General features: G+C 41.3%; 1 protein-coding gene across 2 annotated transcripts in view; it reads right to left on the bottom strand.

Moving 5' to 3' along the window:
* Positions 1-516: 516 nt before the first annotated feature.
* Positions 517-20,556, bottom strand: part of ACP3 (acid phosphatase 3) — a 141,924-nt gene continuing 121,884 nt past the window's right edge. The window contains exons 8-11 of one of the 2 annotated variants that reach the window (XM_077269032.1): positions 20,298-20,383; positions 13,308-13,414; positions 10,148-10,326; positions 517-3,022 (exon numbers count right to left, since the gene is read on the bottom strand). In XM_077269032.1, the coding sequence (XP_077125147.1) occupies positions 2,910-3,022; positions 10,148-10,326; positions 13,308-13,414; positions 20,298-20,383 (485 nt within the window). In that variant the 3' untranslated portion in view covers positions 517-2,909. The remainder of the gene's footprint in view (positions 3,023-10,147; positions 10,327-13,307; positions 13,415-20,297; positions 20,384-20,556) is intronic. The other variant, XM_077269033.1, reaches the window with a different exon arrangement.

Here is a 20,556-nt window from a genome sequence, read left to right as displayed (position 1 = left end):
CCCTTCTAACATGTCTTCACCTTTACTATCTCACAGTGGGTAGGGATGTGCATGTTTTCCACTGAGAACCAAAACGACTGTCCATAATCTTACCTTGAGAAAGTGGCTTATTTTACACACATGAACCCCACGTGAGCCAGTTAGTCTGTGATCAGGTCATGTGGGCCAGAAGAGTACCAGCATCGCACTAGACACCGGGGAAGATGATGATGTGTAAGTATTTTAATACACTTTGACTATAACACATACGTAATTAGGGTGGTTTAGGAAAAATTGTTTTACTGAGATTTCTTCTTTAAGTGCGGAATGCTATGATTCACTAATTAGAAGTCCATTTTGTGTTTGAGTTGTTCAGATTACACAATAGCCTTCAAAACATTTAGAAGTTCCCTGGAGTTCCTTTTGTATGTTTTTTTTCCTCTTAACTGCTATATATTTATGGCATATCCTGTGGATAAACCATAAATGTAGCAGATGGGAATACCTCTTTAAGAAGAAATGAGTCCGAGAAATGTGTAAAATGCTACCATCTTTAATGAACTTGTTATTGACCAAATGAACACATTTACAACATGACTTTACAAAAATATGATTAGTTGCATATCAAAGTTGAAGAGGTTGGCTAATACTTTTTTTTTTATTAGTGACCTTTCATTAGTATAGCTCATCAATATCTGGTCCATGGGGGTGCAACCCCCGGTACTCCCATCGATCAACTATACACTGCGCAACAAATTTCAGGGGTTCTTGTCCCCTGAGAAAATTTTATTGTATCTTACCTTACAGATTTTGATATGCTGAACACGAATATGTGCTCCAAAAGTCTGTATCACGTAAGGTTTTTAAGAAACAACAGTTTATAGTCTATATTATGACGTCCGAGACGAGATAATTATAAACGAAACTCGTCTGCAAAACACTTTTGAACAATTGCTTTTGCTACTGACATCGATGCACATGTATTTAGTGTCTCGGACGTCATAATGTAGACTATAAACTGTTTTTTCTTAACCCCTTACTGCCATTTGACGTAATAGTATGTTAGCTGGCCGTATCCCCTGCTTTGAGGTGGGCTCCGGCGGTGAGCCCACCTCAAAGCCACGACATGTCAGCAGTTTTTAACAATTGACATGTGCCCGCAATAGGCACAAGCAGAATCGCTATCCGTCCACGCCTATTAAGTAGTTAAATGCCGCTGTCCAACTCTGACAGCGGGCATTTAAATGCACTTCTGGACGCCGGTCCGGAAATACGAGCAGCGATGACCCCCGTCACGTGATCGGAGGTCATTGCTGCGTTGCCATCACAACCAGAGGTCTCCTCGAGACCTCTATGGTTGTTGATGGTAGATTGCTATGAACGCCACCCTATGGGAGGCTATTGAAGCATGCCAAAAGTAAAAAAAAAGTGTTTAAAAATATAAAAAAGATAAAAAAACATAAAAGTTCAAATCACCCCCCCTTTCGCCCCAATCAAAATAAAACAATTAAAAAAAAAATCAAACCTACACATATTTAGTATCGCCGTGTTCAGAATCACCCGAGCTATCAATAAAAAAAAAGAATTAATATGATCCCTAAACGACGTAGCGATAAAAAAATCAAAACGCCAGAATTACTTTTTTTGGTCGCCACGACATTGCATTTAAATGCAATAGCTGGCAATCAAAAGAATGTATCTGCACAAAACTGGTATTAAAAATGTCAGCTCGTCCCACAAAAAATAAGCCCTCACACGGCCATATTGAGGGAAAAATAAAATAGCAAAACGAAAAATAGCAAAAACGAAAAATCGCAAAAAACTCCGGTCATGAAGGGGTTAAAAACCTTACGTGATACAGACTTTTGGAGGACATATTCGTGTTCAGCATATCAAAATCTATAAGATACAATACAATTTTCACAGGGGACAAGAACTTCCCTGAAATTTGTTGCGCAGTGTAATCCGTGTTTTTAGAATGATAACAGAATATTATAATGTTTCATATAATTTCTCCAAAACCTTACGTGATAGGAAAAATCTGAAGTCATTTCTGAAATCAGCATGAAAAAATCTACCAGGAACACTCAAAATTGTCCGAGGGACAAAACCTTTGTAACACAGTGATCGGTGTCGGCCAGGAAGTTCTCAGATGCTGGTGGAACACAGAAGCTCTAGTAAAACTATAGTGGCCACGGCCCCTGTGGAAATGACAGTAACAGCTAATCCGTGGGGATGCCAAATGTCGCACCCGTACCAATCAATAAAAAAAACAGTATTCCACCCCTTTAAGTTCTAAACATGTGTTAGAGCCTTACTCTCACTATATGACAGGAAAGCTCTTGCACATAGGTGATATCAATCTATAGGACTCCATTCATCTGAAGGACGCCATATGATTATTTTTTGGCTGACTGTATTGAATAGTGTAGTAGACAATTTTACTCTGTACTGAGGTAAATAGCCAAAAAATGCATACAAGCAGAGTATATATTTTTTGGATGTCGAAATTTATGAGTGACGAAAGTCGTCGTATGTATATCCATAAGAGGTATGTAATATATCAGAGTCTAATACAAATAAAATCAAGAAAACTAACTATATCAAATGTATTAAAAAGTATAAATTTCATTACTAATAAGAATAACCCTGTCATTAGCTTTTTGAATACAGAACACATAGTCTTTGTATTATAGCATTTTGTGTATTTGTAGTAGATTTGCCTTTACTTTGCATCGATTGTACGGTTCTATGTTATTCCGGCACTTGCACGATTCCACGTGATGTATACTGCACCAAAGAACTGAAAATGTCCATGTTTCCATTTTAGTGGTCTTCGGTCAGGATACAACTGACTACCCATAATGTTGCATGGTGACAGCTGTCACTAATATTAGCTACCTGAGCCAGGATATTTTTCTAGTCTGTAATTACACGGTCTCATAGTTTAACAAGTTTTTCCTTTTGCGGCAATAAAAGATCAGGAGACCAAGAACTGCTAAACTCAGGAAGGTCACCGCAATGACGAGTCCAACAACAGCACCTGAAGAAAATCCACAAAATAGATTAATAAGACAAACACATGTACTATTGATTATTATAAAACATAATCTACCATTCCTAAATACAATCGGCACTCAGTGGTGTAGAGTATGTTGCTGGTGCCTGGGACAAGGCAAGTATTTTGCACCCCCTAGCCTACCGACTTTCCCCGAGTCCCTTCCTACAGTCTGGTACTTAACCCCTTATCCCCAAACAAATGTATTGTATTCTAATGTAATTAAAGCACATTGCATTTAAGGCTGGATTGTAATCTCAGACCTCCAGTCCTGCGTGATATGGCTCTAAGTGTAAGTGGACTCGCCTCAACCTTCCCTGTGTCTTCCTCCCTCTCCAAATGTAATTTTGGCCCTCCTGCTCAGAAATGGGTGCAGCATTCAGCAGCCCCAGGCTACGTTGCTGCATAGAACTCCAAGGTGAGGTGACTGTTTTATTCTTCATCAATTATAGTTAGGGTACAGAAAAAATTTAACAAAAACTTGTACCTCAATAACATGTGACATAGCCTAAACAAAAATCGGCAGAAAATAGAATAGTAAAAATAAGTTGGAGGGAGAAAGGGATAAGACAGGTAATAGTGAATCAGTAATTTCCTCGAAATTTGGCATATATTAGAACAAATGTCTACAACTCCCATCATGCCCTTACAGTCTGGGGTGTTTGTGCATGCTGAAAGTTTTAGTTTCAGGACATCACTGTAATAAATGAAGGTAATATTTCTACTGTAACTAGCACTGTGATATATACACTTGCACTACAGAGCCCAGTGTGATACTGTATGATTTATTATAAAGATATAGGACCTATGAAAAGGAGTGGGACATCAGTGGCACCCCTGAAGATTCTGCTGCCAGTGTATGATACTGTCATAGATTCACCGAATTGCACCAAATACTTTGGGCCCAATTCATCAAGATGTTTTCCCCAGTTTTTACGCTACTCCTGGTCTACTCCTCCAAATTTTCGAAAAGTGGGCAGGGCTGGAACGGGTCAGAACTAAGTGCGCCCATCTAATTAATCATAATCTAGGCATCTAAGTTACTTCAGAAACGTACTTCAGAAACGTACTCCAGTTCCCGACAGGACTGTCATTTCTGTCAGTGGCGCACAGCATTTGAAAGATGTTCCTAATATGTTTAGATGCAGCTTAATGCATTGCACAATTCATCAAGACAGGCATAGAAATGACCAGATTTGATGAGTTTGGCCCAAAGTCTTTTATGCCTTGTACACATGCTGTGATATTGGTTTTTGAAATAGTTTGTTCTATTGTATTTTAATACCTTTAAATGTGATGATTTTAGAGAAAGAAACACTATAGAAAAAGGGTCTGGGAATAGATAATAGTTATAAGATGCCCTGCAGCAAGGGAGAATCTTAGGTACCAAAGTCCTAGTTGGAAGTTCATATTGAGAGATCTAGTTGTGCGTTGTTGTTAAGTGTGTGTCAAGGTGGATAACAGTGGTAGCAAGCAATTTAGTGAAGTGTAAAAGTGTCCATTTGGATTAGAGATATGGCCAAAACTTTCTTGTAGCAGACAGGAAAGAGCTCAGCTTCAGCCTGTATGGAGCTGTAAGACCAGAAAGGTACATTTGTGGGTTTGTGGGACCCTGACATAGCAAAAGAGAATATAAGGATGGAGGGAATGTGTGAGCCAGACCTGGAAGTAAAAATACAAGGCTTGACAGGTTCGGGGCATGAGTACTGCAAGGAAGAGTGCTGAAGATAGAACTTGAAGTATCAAGGGCCCATACAAGCTGCTTCATGTAACTGAAGTGTTTCTGACAAGTATTTTGCCTCAACACGTACTCGCAATCCCGGAACTTCTGTGTAGCCTTTTAAGCTATGTACCATCTACTAACTCTATACATTTTTCATTAGTTTCTCTAGCAAACCAAAGTTTACTTTTGTAAACCAGAGTCATACCTCCTTGACCAAAATGTGAGTTCCCCAATAATAAATTATATACAAACTGACACAAGTAGAGGTACCAGTTTCACTGATGTTTAGCCTTGATGCAACAGATCCTTACACCTACACTAAGCTAATAAGACAACCAGTGTTGAACTTTTTTCACACTTTTTATGTAGTCCTTTTCCACAAATGAACTGCCTGTGTCAGGTATCATTCAGCAAGAGTGTAATTAAGGTTATGCACCCAAAATAACACACATAGCACAAAAAGAAGTATTTCAGCGTCTGAGCAAACTGATAAAGCCCCCCGACCCAGAAGGTATTCAATCACAGATGTTGAGGGAGTTGAGCTCAGTAACTGACAGGCCACTGTATCTCATCTTCTTAGGGTATGTTCCCACGGTCAGAAAAAGCTGCAGGTTGGATGCTGTGTACATCCGCAGCATCCAACCCACAGCGTCCAGATATTATAGCATAGTGGATGGGATTTTAAGAAATCCCATGTCCACTATGTGTGCACTGATGCCCACGGATCACCCACGGAGACGGACATGTGTTGCGACTTTCCAGACTGCAGCATGTCAATTTATCTTGCAGAGATAAGAGTCTCCGCAAGATAAATGTCACCCATCCAACCATCCAATGTATTAGGTATGGTGATTCTGCACAGTTCAATGAACACATGCGGAATCACCTGCATTCAAAATCTCTCAGCGCTTTGGATGCAGCGGACACGTGCTGCGTTCAAAGCGCTGCCGATTCCTGACCGTGGGCACATACCCCTAGACTTTTCTGTGGGTCGGTGCTATAAGATTGGAGAATGGCTGACGTAGTACTGATATTTAAGAAGAATAAGAAGGTGGATCTGTGTAAATATTTGAGGGCATTATAATCTGGATTTTTCAAAGGCATTTGATACTATACCATCCAACAACAATGTACTGAAGGTTAAAATGCAGGGACTAAGAGACACTATATGCACATGTGTATAAAAATGGCTTGGGACAAGAGTTGTTGGCATTGAAATATAGTAGGTAGTACAGAACAGGAGAAGGACTTCTGTATTCGAATTACAATAAACTAAGCAACAGTACTCAATGTCAAGCAACAGCTGCAAAAGCAAACTAATGCTGCGGCAGTGCAGTATCGTACGTCCTATCCCTGGGGGTGCTGGAGAGGGAAGATAAGTAGCAGTCATGACGTAAACTTCAGTGAGGCAGCGCAGGCGCCACTAGGTGGAGAGAGAGGTCAGACAAGCCGGGTCAGGAACGGATGGGAAACGCAGTGCCAGGGGAAACAACAATGCACATGGTCAGATACAAGCCAAAGAAGTCAGAGCCAGTCGGGAGCGGAGATGCCAGAGACGTAAGACAGAGAAACAGGTCAGAGGACAAGCCGGGTTAGATACCAAGGTCACAGCATGGGGAGCACACAGCAAGAACAGAGAAGCAGGAATGGGAAGGCAGGGGAACAGCGTAAACGGGCAGAGGACAAATCAGGGTGTAATGGGGTTAGTCACTCAAGCCGGGGTCAATAACTGTAGCTGACGCTGCCTGCAGGGTCTGTGGGCTGAAATAGCAAAACAGATCCCAAAATGAGGCAAAGAAAGTTAGCCCCCGCATGACCAGACTGGGAAGAGAAGAGCAAGAAACAAACCCCGGCCTGGATCACGACACAAACAAGATTTTAGGGTGTATAAAAAAAAAATCCTGTGATCCCAATGTATGGTTGACCATCTATAAATTACTTGTTCAGGCACATCTTAAATAAGGGATTCAGGTTTGGGTTCCTCATTTCAAAAATAATATTGGAAAGTTAGTCAGTACAATTTGGCAACTGGATTATTACAAGGGATGAAGGACTCTCCTATGATGAGAGGTTGGAAAAGGTGGGCTTGTTAGCTTAGAAAAAGAAATGTCATATTGGTTTGCCATCTTGGTCCTCCTGTGAAGCTCGGCTATTGGCTGATCTTCATGGGAAAATTGCTATTTTACTGGAATGATATTCATTTTAATCTAATTTAATTAATAGGTTCCTGGATGTAGTACTACCCCTGTGGTCCCAACTGTCGCTAATTTTTTTTTGTCAGAAATTGAGTCCCAAATATTTTTTTACTTAACCCATTTACTAAACATATTCACTTATTTCTCAGGTATACAGATGATGTTTTTGTAGTTTTGGTCAGACTTTAATAAGGAATTTGATGAATTTATATAATAACTGAATAATAACCAAATGAACCTCTACTACAAAAATATGTGGTGTTCATATAGATATATTGCATGTCAAAATATTTATTCATGATCGCCCCTTATTCACACAACAATATCAAAAACCGACAGCAACTAACTTTCTCTTGCACTATCACAGCTATCACCCGTGTCATACAAAGAAATCTTTACCCTATGGATAGATTTTATACCTCAAAAGGATCAACAATACTAAGGAGAGATTTTTAAAACAATCACAAAAACTTAGAGATAGATTTATCAATTTAAGTTATCCACGAAAAACTGTAGAATATTTTTATAGAGCCAATAAATGAGACCATAATTCTCTCGGAAAAAAAAAAGAAAAATAAGCACTTTTTTTGTCATTAAGTATAGCCTCTTGGAATAGATTATAAAATCAACAACTAAAAATGATTTGTACGCGTTGGAAAGTGATTAAACTCTGCCAGAGTTGGCATGTAGGAAGCCTATTATGTCATTCAGGTGATGTAAAAATGTGAAAGATATTGTAGTTAAAGGTCATTTCATAGAGAACATGCATAGTGGGAACTGGTTAGATAAAAGGTACTGAAAGAGAACTTTAAATGTATGCATGTATGTATGTATGTAATTACTGTAATTACCTGGGCAAGGTCACCCAAATTAATCTGGGAGGCTTTCATTCCCAGATAAATCAGTTTTTGACTTACAGATCACAGTTCCTGGTATATGCAGTGATAAGTGATTGTCAACATTTTTACATATGAAAGATGAAACGACCGATGAATAAACGATTTAGCAAAAATCCCTTCAGACAGGAAAGGGCTCGCCTACATTAATCCAACATGTGAGTGTGAATATCATGGGAGTAATCCAAACTACATGCGATTTTTTGGGTTCTTGTCACATACCAGTAACAGGTGGTGGAAGAGACAGACATAATCTACTACTACTAATCACAGTGCATGTGCTTGGGGGATTCATAGGTCTGCAGTCACACAGAGTGACTGCAGACTTAACGATTTGGACCGGACAACCCCTTTAAAGAAGGAAGCAGAGCTGATTTTGCGTGAGGAAACCCTAGGTTCTGGTGGTCTGAATGATCGGAATGATGCTAGTCCAATTCTCAAAAAATGAATGTCTATGACCAGATGTTGCAAAAGTAATAAGCACATGTGTAATGCTGCTGCCGGCACCCCTGCTTGGTGTCCCCTTCGCCCTCCATGCAGGGACGCCAGCTTACTCATTGCCCCCAGCCCTGTGGCGTGGTCCCTCCTACTTCCCTGTCACTTCCTCTTTGTGTGCGCGACACAGAATTCAGACCTGTGATTTTAACCCACTAGTATGCCTTAATAATACTCTGGTGTGATATCTATCAGATTGAATTCCGATAGTTTATTGCTCCTGGATTTGATACAGTTCTTGAAAAAGTATTCATCCCCCATGAACTTTTCCACATTTTTTCATATTACACCCATAAACTTAAATGCATTTTGTTATTTGGATATTATGTGATATACCAACACTAAGCATCAAGTATTTATGAAGTGTAAAGAAAATGATACATGGTTTTGTAAATATTTTAAAATTATAAATCTGAAAATTATGATGTGCATTTGTATTGAGCCTGCCTGAGTCAATACTTTGTAGGACATGAGGAGTGTCTCTACGATCTAGAGGCTGAAATTTTTGCCCATTCTTCTTTGCATATTCACTTTAGCTCCGTGAGATTGGATGGAGAGCATCTGTGAACAGCAGTTTTCAAGTCTTATCACATATTCTCAATGGGATTTAGGTCTGAACTTTGACTGGGCCATTCACACACATGAATATGCTTTGATATAAACCATTCCATTATAACGCTGACAGTATGTTTAAGGTCATTGTCCTGCTGGAAGGTGAACATGCGCCTCAGTCTCAAGTCTTTTGCAGTCTCTAACAGGCTTTCCTCCAGGTTCTGTAGTTAGCTTCATTCATCTTCCCACCAACTCTGACTAGCTTTCCTATCACTGCTGAAACAGTAAAAAAAAAAAAAAAGTATTTCAGCATGTTGCTGCCACCACCATGTTTGTTGGTGAGGATGGTGTTTTCACAGTAATGTGCAGTGCTAGTTTTCCATCATGCATAGCATTTTACATTTAACCTAAAAAGTTCTACTTTGGTCTCATCTGACCAGAGCCTCTTCTTCAACATGCTATCTGAGTATCCTACATGGCTTTTTGCAAACTGCAAATGAGCCATTTTATGGCTTGCTTTCACAAATGGCTTTCTTCTTGCCACTTTTCTATAAAGGCCAGATTTGTGGACTATGGGACTAATAGTTGTCCTGGGAACAAATTCTCCCACCTGAGCTGTGGATCTCTGCAGCTCCTCCAGAGTGACCATGGGCCTCTTGGCCGGTTCTCTAATTAGAGCTCTTCTTGCTTGGGATGTCCGTTTTGGTGGACGGCCATATCTTGGTAGGTTTGCAGTTGTGCCATGCTCCTTCCATTTCTGGATGATGGTTTGGACAGTGAGATGTGAGATGTTCAGAGCTTGGGCTATTTTTTAATAACCTAACCCTGCTTTACTCTTCTCCACAACTTTGTCCCTGACCTGTCCGATGTGTTTCTTGGTTTTCATGATGCTGTTTGATTCCTACTGTTCTAAAACAAACCTTTGAGGCCTTCGCAGAACAGCTGTAGTTATACTGAGAATAAATTATACACAGGTGGACTCAATTTACTAATTATTTAACTTCTGTAGGCAATTGGTCACTTAGGATTTTACTAAGGAATATCAGATTACAGGGGGCTGAACACAAATGCAAGTCACAAATTTCAGATGTGTAAATGTTCACGTGGAATGATTACCTTTTCAAGGTGCTGTATGTATCTGATATCCATAATGGGACAAACATTTTGTGTTACAGTCAGTTAAGGTAACATAATGTTTTGTTATTTTCAAAATATCTGATTCACATAATATTAAAAAGAACGATCATACCTGAGCTTTTATCCTCATCTTTCTTGACTCCACATTCTTTCTTCCAGTCGTCTACAATTATTGAAGATGTTAACTCAGTAAACATTGTCAGAGGACATGATGGAGAGCAGCCTGGCAAGGTGAGCAAGTAGGGATCTACTGATGAGTCATTTCGATAGTACATTTCAATAGTGTATTTCCTGGAGATTTTAAACAAAAATATTTTGATTATGTTTAAAAATATAATATAGAGCCATGTTCATATGTAGCATAAATGATACATTTTTTCTGCATGTTTTGTGCTGTAGTCCACACCATGAGACTCAATAACAATCTTCTCTGATTATTGCAATTTTTTTCCTGCATGTCCTTTTTATTGGATGCCATTTTCCTTGTTGTTGCATTGCTACTTTTTTGCATCAAATTTATCAGTGTAGAATAATGTTTGATAAATTTAACCCATCTTAAGAAATGAAATTTTATGTCTAGAAGTGATATTCTAGTTTTTACTCTACCCCTTACTGGAATGAGTTTGACATTTTTTTTACAACTTTACAAAAAATAAGAATCTGCCCCCTCCTATCTCAGTAATGGGAAAGTCTGTCTACACTGAATACAGATTTTACCCCAGAATTGAGAATTTTGCTAGTGATTAATCAATTTTTGGCAGAGAAAGAAGCAGATTCCTCTGATAAGATATATTACAAGGTTGCTTATTTTCATATGTACTATTGATATATGAAATAAAAATTAAAATGACGGATATGCTTTAACGCCTTTCTGTCATTGGACGTACTATTCCGTCCATGTGGGGTGGGCCCTACTTCCCAAGGACGGAATAGTATGTCCAGCGCGATTGGCCGCGCTCACGGGGGGAGCGCGGACGATCGCGGACGGGTGTCAGCTGCCTATCGCAGCTGACATCCGGCGCTATGTGCCAGGAGCGGTCACGGACCGCCCCCGGCACATTAACCCCCGGCACACCACGATCAAACATGATCGCGGTGGGCCGGTGGTATAGGGAAGCATCGCGCAGGGAGAGGGCTCCCTGCGGGCTTCCCTGAGACCCCCGGAGCAATGCGATGTGATCGCGTTGCTCCGAGGGTCTCCTACCTCCTTCCTCGCTGCAGGTGCCTGGATCCAAGATGGCCGCGGCATCCGGGTCCTGCAGGGAGGGAGGTGGCTTACCGAGTGCCTGCTCAGAGAAGGCGCTGGTAAGCCTGCAGCGCTCTAAGTCAGATCGGTGATCTGACAGAGTGCTATGCAAACTGTCAGATCACCGATCTGTGATGTCCCCCCCTGGGACAAAGTAAAAAAGTTTTAAAAAAAATTTCCACATGTGTAAAAAAAAAAAAAAAAAAATCCTAAATAAAGAAAAAAAAAATATTATTCCCATAAATATATTTCTTTATCTAAATAAAAAAAAACAAACAATAAAAGTACACATATTTAGTATCGCCGCGTCCATAACGACCTGACCTATAAAACTGTCCCACTAGTTAACTCCTTCAGTGAACAGTGTAAAAAAAAAAACGAGGCAAAAAACAATGTTTTATCATCATACCGCTGAACAAAAAGTGGAATAACAGGCGAAAAGACGGATATAAATAAACATGGTACCGTTGAAAACGTCATCTTGTCCCACAAAAACGAGCTGCCATACAGCGTCATCAGCAAAAAAAATAAAAAAGTTATAGCCCTCAGAATAAAGCCTTGCAAAAATAATTATTCTTTATATAAAATAGTTTTTATTGTATAAAAGCACCAAAACATTAAAAAAAAGATATAAATGAGGTACCGCTGTAATCGTGCTGACCCGAAGAATAAAACTGCCTTATCAATTTTACCACACGCGGAAAGGTATAAATGCCCCCCAAAAAGAAATTCATGAATTGCTGGTTTTTGTTCATTCTGCCTCCCAAAAATCGTAATAAAAAGCGATCAAAAAATGTCACGTGCCCAAAAGTGGTACCAATAAAAACGTCAACTCGTCCCGCAAAAAAGCAAGACCTCACATTGTTCTGTGGACCAAAATATGTAAAAATTATAGCTCTCAAAATGTGGTGATGCAAAAACTATTTTTTGCAATAAAAAGCGTCTTTTAGCGTGTGACAGCTGCCAAACACAAAAACCCGCTATAAAACCCTGCTATAAATAGTAAATCAACCTCCCCTTTATCACTCCCTTAGTTAGGGAAAAATAATAAATTAAATTTTTTTATTTATTTTCATTTTCCCATTAGGGTTAGGGTTGGGGATAAAGTTAGGGTTAGGGTTGGGGCTAAAGTTAGGGTTAAGATTAGGATTAGGGTTGGGATTATGTTTACGGCTGGGATTAGGATAAGGTTGTGTCAGGGTTAGGGGTGTGGTTAGGGTTATGGTTAGGGTTGGGATTAGGGTTAGGGGTGTGTTGGGTTTAGGGTTGTGGTTAGGGTTGGGATTAGGGGTGTGGTTAGGGTTATGGTTAGAGTTGGGATTAGGGTTAGGGGTGTGTTGGAGTTAGAATTGGGGGGTTTCCACTGTTTAGGCACATCAGGGGCTCTCCAAATGCGACGTGATGTTCGATCTCATTTCCAGCCAATTCTGCGTTGAAAAAGTCAAACAGTGCTCCTTCCCTTCCGAGCTTTACCGTGCGCTCAAACAATGATTTACCCCCACATATGGGGTATCAGCGTACAAAGGACAAATTGGACAACAACTTTTGTTTCTCCTGTTACCCTTGTGAAAATAAAAATTTGGGGGCTAAAAAATTATTTTTGTGAGGAAAAAATGATTTTTTATTTTCACGGCTCTGCATTATAAACTTTAGTGAAACACTTGGGGGTTCAAAGTTCTCACAACACATCTAGATAAGTTCCTTGGGGGTCTAGTTTCCAAAATAGTGTCACTTATGAAAACAATGTCAGAATCACCGGGATCCATTGAAGAGATCCAGAGTTATAACCTCATAAAGGGACAGTGGTCAGAATTGTAAAAATTGGCCTGGTCATTAACATGCAAGTTGTCAACCCTTGTGGGTAAAGGGGTTAATACTTGTAAATTCTGTAAATTAGACCTTTTTGACATCATATTTTGGAGTTTTGCCCTACTGTATGTTCCCAAACTCACTTGAGTAATGCCAACCCATTGACAACTTTTAGTGATGATTTTTATAAATATGTAAAAGCCTCATTATCACCTACCCATCATCAGCTTCGTAAAGCTCAAAAATATGACATGCAGCATAAGGAGCGAGTTTTCCATTGGAGACATTCAGAGCCATCTGGAGAGCAGCTACTGTGGTGTCATGCTGAGAGATAGAAATGTGGATTGTTTAAGAACATTCATTTGAACATATCAGTTATACTAAATGCTTGTATTCTCTTTTATTTTATTATATACCTGTGTTGTTCGTGTCTCTATTATGCGTCCTGTATATTTATGAATGCATTTACAACTGGGTGTTAACATTTGCCTTTTCCAGAGCAGTGTGTCCTCATAACAGTATAATTTCTGGTTGGACAATATTAAGGTGCGTAGAGACTCATCCAGAAATAGTAACACCCAGTTGTCAACCTAAATTCATGTTTAAAAAAAGACTTTAGAAGCTTTGTGTTTCCTATGCCAATTAACCCTTTGACTGGTAGATAGGGCGTTAGTTACCCCCAGGGCCGGACTGGGACCAAAAAGCAGCCCTGACACAAATAAAAATTCACCAGCCCACATACGAGTGTCGTAGAATCAAATCGTAAAGCACTGACAGGCTGTGCCGACTTTTTTGCTTTATTTGTTAAACCAATCAAATGTGTTATACCACTTTACATATGTAACCTGCAGTGGCCATAGGGGGAATAGACATGAATTCAACACAGATGGCCTGCAGACTATTATCACATTGCACACACATAACACACACTACAGTTACCTCACACACAAGTAACACACACTACAGATACCGCACACACAAGTAACACACACTAGTTACCTCACACATGTAACGCATACACACACACACTACAGATACCTCACACACATGTAACACACACACACATGTGACACATACACACTACAGATAACACACACTCTGTGCTGCAGCAGAGGCTGATATACATGTACAGCTCCTGCTCACAGCAAGCACTTTCTCAGCACCTCCCCCGCTCTCTCTGTCGGGGCTGTGGACCAGAGCAGGAGAAGATGTGAAGGTGGGGAATTGAGCGGCTTCTCTATCTGTCCCTCGGAGCAAACACAGGGAGATATTCCTGACCTTGCAGCTTGAGTGCAGGCTCTCCCTCAGAGGCGCCCAGTGCAGGGGGACAGGAGCACTGGCCAATCAGCTCTTCTATCAATCTGATGCTCATTGGCCAGTGTTCTTCTCCAGCATGGCACGCCCCTTTTTTGAATGGCTGAACCCGGCGCAGCAAAAAAAAATAAAATCAGTGCATAGAAAAATGTTTGCACCCCCTCATGCCCTGTCACCTCACTAGACAGGAAGAAGTGGGCGGTCTGATGATCACAGCCTGCAGCGGGAGGCATGGCTGGAGCAGCACAGCACAGCGCAGCCCCTCATCCTGTTTCTATGTTACCTCACTGCAGCGCTAGTGACCAGGACATCAGACCGCCCACTTCCTCCTAATACGGCGCGATCAAGTGTGCAAGGAAAGCAAATGCCGCCCGGCGTGCTGGCTGCTGAAGTGAACTCTGGAACGCCCACTGACAACGCGGAGGGGGCGATATGTCTAGCGGCCCATTACAAGGACCGGCCCTTCTGGCATTTGCCAGAAATGCCCGATGGCCAGTCCGGCCCTGGTTACCCCAGACTTGTTGTCCCTCTCTGCATGTTATCATGTCCACAGGGACATGATAATATGATTTGCAAAAGCCGGAGTCATTGCCATCTTGCTGCAAAACTCACAAATGAAAATCGAAAAACAATGGAAGCAAAAAGTCCAAATCATAATAATAATCTTTATTGAAATATACCAAGAACGGTAAAATAAAACCAAAATTAAAAAAAATAGGAGTGTGGAACAAAGAACCCAATTTACCCAGAGAGGTTAAGTCAGAGGTGTAACTAGCCTTTCCTGCACCCGGGGCAAAGGATCAGTTTGGCGCCCCCCCAAAAAAAAACCTCCCCCACTTGAACCTTAACTCTATTGAAACTGTATGACCAAGCCAAGGTACATTCCTGAATCCCCATAATGTTAAAATAGATACCAATAAAAGTAAAATTAATTGAGACATCAGTAGGTTAAGTGTTTTTGAATATCTATATTGAATCAGGAGCCCCATATAATCCTGCATAAAGGGTAATAATGGCACCATAAGATGCTCCATAGACACATTTGCCCAATATAGTGCTGCAGAAACGTTGATTATGGCCCCAAAAGATGCTCCATAGAGACATTTGCCCTGTATAGTGCTGCAGAAACGTTGATTATAGCCCCATAAGATGCTCCATAGAGACATTTGCCCCGTATAGTGCTGCAAAAACGTTAATTATAGCCCCATAAGATGCTCCATTTAGACACTTGCCCCATATAGTGCTGCACAAACGTTAATTATGGCCCCATAAGATGCTCCATATAGACACTTGCCCCATATAATGCTGCACAAACGTTATGGCCCTATAAGATGTTCCATACAGACACTTGCCCCATATAGTACTGCACAAACGCTGATTATGGCCCCATACATACACTTGCCCCATATAGTGCTGCACAAACGCTGATTATGGCCCCATACATACACTTGCCCCATATAGTACTGCACAAACGTTGATTATGGCCCCATACATACACTTGCCCCATATAGTGCTGCAAAAACGCTGATTATGGCCCCGTACAGACACTTGCCCCATATAGTACTGCACAAACGTTGATTATGGCCCCATACATACACTTGCCCCATATAGTGCTGCCCAAATGCTGATTATGGCCCCATACAGACACTTGCCCCATATAGTGCTGCACAAATGCTGATTATGGCCCCATACAGACACTTGCCCCATATAGTGCTGCACAAACGCTGATTATGGCCCCATACAGACACTTGCCCCATATAGTGCTGCACAAAAGCTGATTATGGCCCCATACCATACAGACACTTCCCCCATATAGTGCTGCACAAACGTTAATTATGGCCCCATAAGATGCTCCATACAGACACTTGCCCCATATAGTACTGCAGAAACGCTGATTATGGCCCCATACATACACTTGCCCCATACATACACTTGCCCCATATAGTACTGCTCAAATATTGATTATGGCCCCATACATACATACACTTGCCCCATATAGTGCTGCACAAACACTGATTATGGCCCCATACAGACACTTGCCCCATATAGTACTGCACAAATGTTGATTATAGCCCCATACATACACTTGCCCCATATAGTGCTGTACAAACACTGATTATGGCCCCATACAGATACTTGCCCCATATAGTACTGCACAAACGTTGATTATGGCCCCATACAGACACTTGCCCCATATAGTGGTGCACAAACGCTGATTATGGCCCCGTACAGACACTTGCCCCATATAGTGCTGCACAAACGCTGATTATGGCCCCATACAGACACTTGCCCCATATAGTGCTGCACAAACGCTGATTATGGCCCCATACAGACACTTGCCCCATATAGTGCTGCACAAACATTAATTATGGCCCCATAAGATGCTCCATACAGACACTTGCCCAATTTGCTGTTGCTGCGATAAAAAAAATCACATACTCACCTCTCCATCGCTCAGGCCCCCGGCACTTTCAATATTCACCGCTCCTCGTTCCAGCCGCCGCTTCATCTTCAGCGTCTTCTGCGCTGACGTTCAGGCAGAGGGTGCGCACTATCCACGTCACCGTGCCCTCTGACCTCAGCGTCACTGCAGAAGATGCTGAAGACAGCGGCGGCTGGAACGAGGAGCGGTGAATATCGCGCAGCGCTGCGCTCCCCTCCCCGTTATACTCAACTGCTCCTGGCGTGGTCACTGCAGGTCCCTGCTTCCCTGGAGCCAGCAGCTTCTTTCTGTACTGAGCGGTCACCGTTACCGCTCATTACAGTAATGTGTATGCGGCTCCACCCCTATGGGAGGTGGAGCCGCATATTCATTACTGTAATGAGCGGTACCATGTGACGCGCCGGGAGCAGGTGAGTATAATTAGACAGCCCCCGCTCCCCCTCCCCTGCCGACCCCTGGGTATGACTTGACAAGGAGCCTCCTTGGACCGCCGCATCATCAGGCATACCACTGGCGCCCCCCTGTCGGCTGCACCCGGGGCACATGCCCCAGCTGCCCCCCCCCTGGATACGCCACTGGGTTAAGTGAAGGTTCTGGAGTGGCCATCTCAGCCTCCTGATCTCAATATCATTGAGACACTCTGAGCAGATCTCAAGCGCGCAGTTCATGCTAGACAGCTCAGGAATTTACAAGAACTGGAGGCTTTTTGTCAAGAAGAGTGGGCAACTTCATCCACAAATACCACAAAAGACTTCAGGACTTCATTGATGTTAGACACGGTGTTAAGAAATGGGGTATGTGAACTTTTGATCAGGGTCATTTGGATGTTTTGGGTTGTCATTATGATTTAAAAAGAGAAAGCACAGCAGTTTGGAAATAAATGGCTTCACCCAACCACTAACCATGAGTGGAGAAAAAGTTTTGGTGTTATCATTCATATTCTCTGAAAAAGGCCAAGAAAGCAAAAATTCTGCTGGGGTATTTAAACTTTGGAGCAGAACTGTATATATAATGGGTATGGAAAGTATTCAGACCCCCTTTAAATTTTTCACTCTTTGCTTCATTGCAGCCATTTGGTAAATTCAAAAAAGTTCATTTTTTTCACAATAATGTACACTCTGCACCCCATCTTGACTGAAACCCCCCCCCAGAAATGTAGAACTTTTTGCTAATTTAATAAAAAAGAAAAACTGAAATATCACATGGTCATAAGTATTCAGACCCTTTGCTCAGACACTCATATTTAAGTTACATGCTGTCCATTTCCTTGTGATCCTCCTTGAGATGGTTCTACTCCTTCATTGAAGTCCAGCTTTGTTTAATCGAACTGATAGGACTTGACTTGGAAAGGCACACACCTGTCTAAATAAGACCTCACAGATCACTGTGCAGACCAAATTAGAATCATGAGGTCAAAGGAACTACCCAAGGAGCTCAGAGACAGAATTGTGGCAAGGCACAAATCTGGTCAAGGTAACAACAGAATTTCTGCAGTACTCAAGGTTCCTAAGAGCACAGTGGCCTCCATAATCCTTGAATGGAAGAAGTTTGGGACCACCAGAAGTCTTCCTAGACCTGGCCATCCAGCCAAACTGAGCAATCGTGGAGAAGAGCCTCGGTGAGAGAGGTAAAGAAGAACCCCAAAATCACTGTGGCTGAGCTCTAGAGATGCAGTAGGGAGATGGGAGAAAGTTCCACAAAGTCATCTATCACTACAGCCCTCTACCAGTCAGGCCTTTATGGCAGTGTGGACCGACGGAAGCCCCTCCTCAGTGCAAGACATATGAAAGCCTGCATAGAGTTTGCTAAAAAACACATGAAGGACTCCCAGACTATGAGAAGTAAGATTCTCTGGTCTGATGAGATGAAGATAGACCTTTTTGGTGATAATTCTAAGTGGTATGTGTGGAGACAACAGGCTCTGCTCATCACCTGCCCAATACAATCCCAACAGTGAAACATGGTGGTGGCAGCATCATGCTATGGGGGTGTTTTTCAGCTGCAGGGACAGGACAACTGGTTGTCATTGAAGGAAACATGAATGTGGCCAAGTACAGAGATATCCTGGATGAAACCCTCTTCCAGAGTGCTCTGGACCTCAGACTTGGCCGAAAGTTCACCTTCCAACAAGATAATGACCCTAAGCACACAGCTAAAATAACAAAGGAGTGGCTTCAGAACAACTCTGCGACCATTCTTGACTGGCCCAGCCGTAGCCCTGACCTAAACCCAATTGAGCATCTCTGGAGAGACCTGAAAATGGCTTTCCCCCATGTTCACCATCCAACCTGACAGAACTGGAAAGGATCTGCAAGGAAGAATGGCAGAGGATCCCCAAATCCAGGTGTGAAAAACTTGTTGCATCATCCCCAAGAAGATCCATGGCTGTACTAGCTCAAAAGGGTGTTTCTACTCAATACTGAGACAAGGGTCTGAATACTTATGACCATGTGATATTTCAGTTTTTCTTTTTTAATAAATTTGCAAAAATTACTACATTTTTGTGTTTTTTTTCAGTCAAGATGGGGTGCAAAGTATACATCAATGAGAAAAAAATGAACTTTTTGAATTTACCAAATGGCTACAATGAAACAAAGAGTGAAAAATTTAAAGGGGTCTGAATATTTTCCGTACCCACTGTATATATTATTTTTATAATTGTATGTCTAAATAGTGAGTGTCGAGGAATGGTGAAATCACTTTTTAGGGCTCGTTCACATGGCCGTATTTTCAGTCGGAATGTTGTCCATGAAAAAAATGGAAAGCACTTGGACCAAGGTTATTCAATGGTGCAGTGCAATTTTTTTCGCTGGCTTAATCTGCATGTGAAATAAATCACAGCGTGCACTAGTTTCTTCCATAAATTTGATGAGACACACTCATTCAAGTCTATGGGTGCACAAAAAAAAAATGAGATGCCATACGGAGCCACAGAATAACATTCAACTTTTACAGATACATTGCAATTCTGTAACATAGGAAACTGTAAAAGGTCTTGTGCATAATTAATAGCTGCTGCTGTAAAAACTGGACTGCACGCTGGTGACAAGTGAGAAAAAAATTGTCCCACTTTCCTGGATGAAACTCTGAATGATTTTTTTTATACACTTGTGTGAACCTACCCTAACTGTGTTGCGACTTTCGAAGTCTGAAGAGGCTAAAAGAAGCTCAAAAATGTTGAACATGTGTACTGCATGTCGCTTTGATATTGTTTGTTTACTGCTTTTCCAGGCAGGTTCCTAAGCGGACCCACTAGAAAAAGATGCTGCATGCACATACCCTTTGGACCTGAAAGTGTCCAAATCCTTCTCAAAATCTCAACACTCCTAAAATTTGAAGTTTCCACTCCTAAAACTCAGCAAAAACAATCAGTGTGCACATACTCTTCCATATTAAACCTGGTCCTAATTAATGCTACTAAAACCCCCTTAAAGAGAATTGTAAACATACCGCAGAATACATGATTAACTTTAGCTTGCTGGACGGTTCTGTTGCAGCATGTGTTATATTTCTTAAAATGGAACCAACAAGGACACCTACAAGTAATCAAAGTATTAATGATACATATAATAATTATAATTATCACACATATAACAATACACATAATAACTGAAGAATATAAACGCTGCAGAGAAAAATAGCAGATATCTATTATTATTCACATCATAATATTATATAAATAACATTCGCAGATATTTATCTATGGGGA

Source organism: Ranitomeya variabilis, chromosome 6, assembly GCF_051348905.1.
Source record: "Ranitomeya variabilis isolate aRanVar5 chromosome 6, aRanVar5.hap1, whole genome shotgun sequence".
NCBI classification, from domain to species: domain Eukaryota; kingdom Metazoa; phylum Chordata; class Amphibia; order Anura; family Dendrobatidae; genus Ranitomeya; species Ranitomeya variabilis.
The sequence above is the reverse complement of the archived record's forward strand: the minus strand, read 5'-3'. Positions and strand labels throughout refer to the sequence as shown.